A 5000-nucleotide genomic window follows, 5' to 3' on the forward strand; every position below is an offset into this window, starting at 1 on the left:
GCATCAGACGATGGAGGTGATAACTACCGACTCTTATGATATCAAATACTATTTATTACTAATGTTTTGACCATGGGTTTGAGCACATAGCAGGGTTATTCAAGAGCTAGCTGAGCTAGTGGTGCTAGCGGACTGGATGGGGGTTTGAGAGAGACATCATGTCACAGAGGGACACGTCTGACCGGGTCCATCCTCTTTCTACAACCACTTTTACGTCCCAAACTTAGTGTTTCTATACATGCGTTGTTTTTAAATACTCTCCGGCCATTATGAAGGAATGTTTAATTGAAGAAAGATTGTGTTTCATTGACAAGAGTGCTACCGGTGTGCAAGGCTTCCTCTAACTTGGGCTAGGCTGCTCAGTGGGCTCCAGATAAATAGAAAAGTCTGTGGGACTCCTAATTAAAGTATATTGAGTGACTTATCTCCTAATTGCAGTATATTGAGTGACTTATCTCCTAATTGCAGTATATTGAGTGACTTATGGCTACCAACGGAAACCTCTCACATACTGAAAGTACAATTTGCTTAATAATGTTCTTTTCCTGTGTGTAGACTGATGCCTTCCTTATTCTCTGCTCTCTCTCTCTCTCTCTCTCTCTGTCTCTCTCTCTCAACTTCAGGAAAGGCACACCAGAGAATGGTCGTGCTGAACGGAGATCTACTCCACCTCACACAGACACCAGAGAAGTAGGCACGCCGAGGAGAGAGACCACTGCATACACGGTCTCTCTTTCTCCCACTGCATACACGGTCTCTCTTTCTCCCACTGCATACACGGTCTCTCTTTCTCCCACTGCATACACGGTCTCTCTTTCTCTTTCTTTCTCTCTAGTATCTCGCTCACACATTGCTCCCTCTCTCCACCTCCATCACAATACTGGTGAACGGAGTATACTTATACGTTAGACAGAGTTGGGTGAAAATTGCCTAAAAGACATTGAAACTGCAGACGTAGGCCTTATCTGTTTTAGTACGTCGTTATTAATCCCATGTTTGTAATGTATACGTCGGTCGACTTTTAATCTTTGATGACGCTCACTTCCTTCTCTCCCTCGCGCTCGCAGTAGTCCATTGGTAGGTGCGTCGGGAGTAACTGTTGGAAGATCGCCGAGCCGCCTGCGTCTCTGACCGAACAAGACTGATCTGTCCCAGTCCATCCGTTTGGGGGCGGGGGGGGACAAGATGGCCGACCCCATCATGGACCTGTTTGACGACACGCCGCTGTTCAACCTGGACGCCCTGCCGGACGACGCCTTCTCCCAGGGTTCCTCGGACCCGGTGGAGGAGGCCTTGAAGCTGGCGCTGGGTCAGATTGACCCCCCGTCCGACCCCGCCACGCCGGACCTCTCCGTCACCCCCCTGACCCTCAGCATGCCTGTAGTAGCCCCGCCCATCGCCGCCGACCCGGTGGTCATTCAGCAGGCGCCGCTGCCCGTCGCCCTCCCCCCTCCTCACACCGTGTCCATGGCGTCCGCGCTCACCATCGAGACCGTACCTCAGACCGCCGTGGCCGGCAACAGCGCCGGCGCCACCACCACCGTCCTGCTGGGCTCGCCGCTGACCGTGCCCGCGTCCGGCGGCGTCCAGCAGATCACCCAGCAGCAGCTCGCCCAGAGTCTCGCCCACCAGCTGACGCCGCAGCAGCTGGCTGCCATCACCCAGCAGGCGGGGGGGAAGATCGTCATCCTCAAAGGCCCCCAGGGGCAGGCCCAAGTGCTGCAGACGGTGGGCGGGACCGCCGGCTCGCCCGGCGGCAAGGTGACCTTCGCCCGTGTTCTGTCCGGCTCGCCCCTGCGCCCAGGGATGTCCATCCTCTCCGGGGGGACGGTCCTGAACCAGACGGCGCCGGGACAGACCCAGATCAAGATGGGCGCCGGCGGAGGGGTGCAGAGGCTGGTCCAGACGGCCAACGGGCCCATGAAGCAGGTGCTGCTGACCTCCATGCCCCAGCAGACGCAGGTCCAGGGAGGACAGACCATCCAGGTAGGGATGGAACCAGAACCGGGTTTGGGATAGATCGCGGTAAAATGGGATTACATTTATCGCGATAAAATGATCGCTAAAACTGTGTTTGATTACCATGCTTTGAAAAACTCACTGTAAATACTGTCTAGCATCAAACAAAGCTACAGTCGCCCAGACGCACTATTTAAAAAAAAAAAAAAATATTTGTGGTTTTCCATATAAAACTTGGTGAAACGATTTCAGTGTGTGTATCAGTAGTTTTTGAACATTCTCAGCACATTTGAACAGTAACGCGGTAAAACTGATAACCGTGATCGTTTGGATGGCTCTAATGGTGATGGGAAATTAGAGATGCACCGATGCATCGACCGAACATCTGCATCGACCGATGTTGGCCTTGTTGACTGCCATCAGCCCATCGGCAAATAAAATGACATTCACCGATGGTAGTGGCCGATGTTATGTCGCAACAATTACGGCTTTTTTTTGTTGCAAAACGTTTCCTACCCAGCTGCAGATTCGGAGAAGATCCGTGACGTAACGCTGCAAACGCACGTGTAGTTTGCTTTCAAATTAAAGTGACATGAAAATCGCCGTTTTGGAACCAAACACTTCATTTCTTTGTTTCCCTGGCACAAAAGAGGGAATACACATTTTATAAAATAAACATCGGCCATCGGCCGGATTGTTATTTTAAGCATCGATCTAATATCAAACTTGGTGAAACGATTTCAGTGTGTGTATCAGTAGTTTTTGAACATTCTCAGCACATTTGAACAGTAACGCGATAAAAATGATAACCGTGATCGTTTGGATGTGGCTCTAATGGTGATGGGAAATGTTCATACCGCCTCGTCTCCATCCAGGTTCAGCTGCCCTCACAGGCCCAGCTGGCCCAGACCCAGGTGGCCACCTCCTCCGCCACCGTGCGACCCCAGGGGGTCACCCTCACCACCATACCGCAGCAGGTGAGATCCCCCCCTGACCCCCGACCCTCCACCACCTGGAGGTCGACGGATGGGAGGGATGTGTGTATCAAGTATTCTTTGATGCTTACACGGTGGTTTTTAACGGACTATTCGACTAGTCTAAAACAGTTGTAAAAATAAAAGAATGATTATGTATTAATAATCCGCAAAAATGAATTCTTGAGTACTTTCTTTATCCCCGAGGGGGGAATTGCTAAACATGTACCTAACGTTTACATTGTTAAATGTATTCCTAACACAGTCAGTTAACCTCGTATTTCCTGCTCCAACACTCCCACTACGGTGTTTTAAACAGACCTGACCTCCTCCATCTCTCCCTCTCCCTCTCTCTCTCTCTCTCTCTCTCCCTCTTATCTCCCTCTCCCTCTCTCTCTCCCTCTCTCTCCCCCTCTCCCAGGGCGGCGAGGCCAAGCGCATCACCCTGGTCCTCCAGCAGCCCTCGCAGGGGGGCGGGGCCATGACGGGCGGCGGGCAGACGCTGCAGATCCAGCAGGCCGGCGGGGGTCAGGGAGCGGGGCAGCAGCGGCTGGTCCTGGGCTCCCTCCCGGGGAAGCTGGTCCTCCAGGGCGGGCAGCTGACGGCGCTCACCCAGGCCAGGGGGGCGGGGCAGACAGGGGCGCAGCCCAAGGTCCTCACCATCCAGCTGCAGGTGCAGCAGCAGCCCAATCAGCAAGGAGGGGCCAAGGTGAGGACTTAATTAGGACTTTATTACTTTAAGATTAATTTAGGCTTCGTCGAGCGACACTTTTAAAACCGTCGCTCGACACTTTTGATGTCATGAGCGACACTTTGCCGATGGCTGTCGCGTACCAACGGATTTTTGTAATGTCGCTGACTCCGTCACATATTGTCGCTCACGTGTGATTGGATAGCTGGATAGAAGGCTGGTGCGTTGTCATGGATATGCTTGTTCCACAGCCTTAGTTTTGGTGTCATTTGACGTTTGGCGGTCATGGAAGGAGTAGAGGAACGTCTCCCAGCTTGTGAGGAGATATCCCATCTGTACTATTCATCCATTTTTTGTAGAGCGACATTTGTCGAGCAACACTTTTCAAGAAGCATAAATTAGGCTTTAGACTTCGACAGAAAACGTTTCCCCCTTTCCTGCTTGTCTTCGAGGCGTCTGGCGTTTTACCGGCGCCGAATAGTTGAAAATATTAGTAACATTTCCGTGACGGAGGAAGCGCCCTGTGATTTGTCGTTTTCCGTCGCTTGGCAACGAAGAGCGTTGGCCAGAGAACGCGTTTTTAGCAGCTCGTGACATCTGGCGTGTGAACGCAGCTTTAGACTTCGACAACTTATATGTCCTCAAGGAGGCACAACATTAAAAACACACATAGACACATACAATCACAAACGAAAACAACAGTAGTACAAAATCATCTACAGCAGCCGTCGAAAATGTCATCCCAGTTCAGCCACAGTTCAAAGTTCATCCAAAGTACATGTCAGCATAAATTACAATGTGTGTGAGTAGTATCCTGTAGATTGATACTATTGACCAACAGGAGGAGGAGGAGGAGGACAGTAGGAGGAGGAGGAAGAAGGGGAGGGGTGGTCCGATGATTTGGGGTTCAGGGTGTGACCCCTGACCCCTCCCCCGGGGTGAGCTGGGAGGTTTTAACTGGTGCTGGTTGTACTGGTCCTGCAGTACCAGCTGGTGTGTAACTGGTTCTGGTTGTACTGGTCCTGCAGTACCAGCTGGTGTGTAACTGGTGCTGGTTGTTGTGGTCCTGCAGTACCAGCTGGTGTGTAACTGGTGCTGGTTCTGGTCCTGCAGTACCAGCTAGTGTTTAACTGGTTCTGGTCCTGCAGTACCAGCTGGTGTTTAACTGGTGCTGGTTGTTGTGGTCCTGCAGTACCAGCTGGTGTTTAACTGGTTCTGGTCCTGCAGTACCAGCTGGTGTTTAACTGGTGCTGGTTGTTGTGGTCCTGCAGTACCAGCTGGTGTTTAACTGGTTCTGGTCCTGCAGTACCAGCTGGTGTGTAACTGGTACTGGTTGTTGTGGTCCTGCAGTACCAGCTGGTGTTTAACTGGTTCTG

The 5000-nt window shown here is 51.7% G+C and overlaps 2 protein-coding genes across 3 annotated transcripts in view; both read left to right on the forward strand.

Moving 5' to 3' along the window:
* Positions 1 to 694, forward strand: part of acin1a (apoptotic chromatin condensation inducer 1a) — a gene marked incomplete at its 3' end in the record, with an annotated part of 16131 nt that extends 15437 nt beyond the window's left edge. Inside the window, exon 15 of the mRNA XM_084447150.1 lies at positions 680 to 694. Within this exon, the coding sequence (XP_084303276.1) occupies positions 680 to 694 (15 nt within the window). The remainder of the gene's footprint in view (positions 1 to 679) is intronic.
* chd8 (chromodomain helicase DNA binding protein 8) overlaps positions 619 to 5000 on the forward strand; it is a 38237-nt gene continuing 33855 nt past the window's right edge. For both annotated transcript variants that reach the window (XM_084446877.1, XM_084446878.1), the window contains exons 1-4: positions 619 to 690; positions 1068 to 1986; positions 2835 to 2936; positions 3355 to 3642. In XM_084446877.1, coding sequence (XP_084303003.1) covers positions 1186 to 1986; positions 2835 to 2936; positions 3355 to 3642 — 1191 coding nt within the window. In that variant the 5' untranslated portion in view covers positions 619 to 690; positions 1068 to 1185. The remainder of the gene's footprint in view (positions 691 to 1067; positions 1987 to 2834; positions 2937 to 3354; positions 3643 to 5000) is intronic.

Source organism: Borostomias antarcticus, assembly GCF_949987555.1.
Source record: "Borostomias antarcticus genome assembly, chromosome: 12".
Classification (NCBI taxonomy): Eukaryota; Metazoa; Chordata; class Actinopteri; order Stomiiformes; family Stomiidae; genus Borostomias; species Borostomias antarcticus.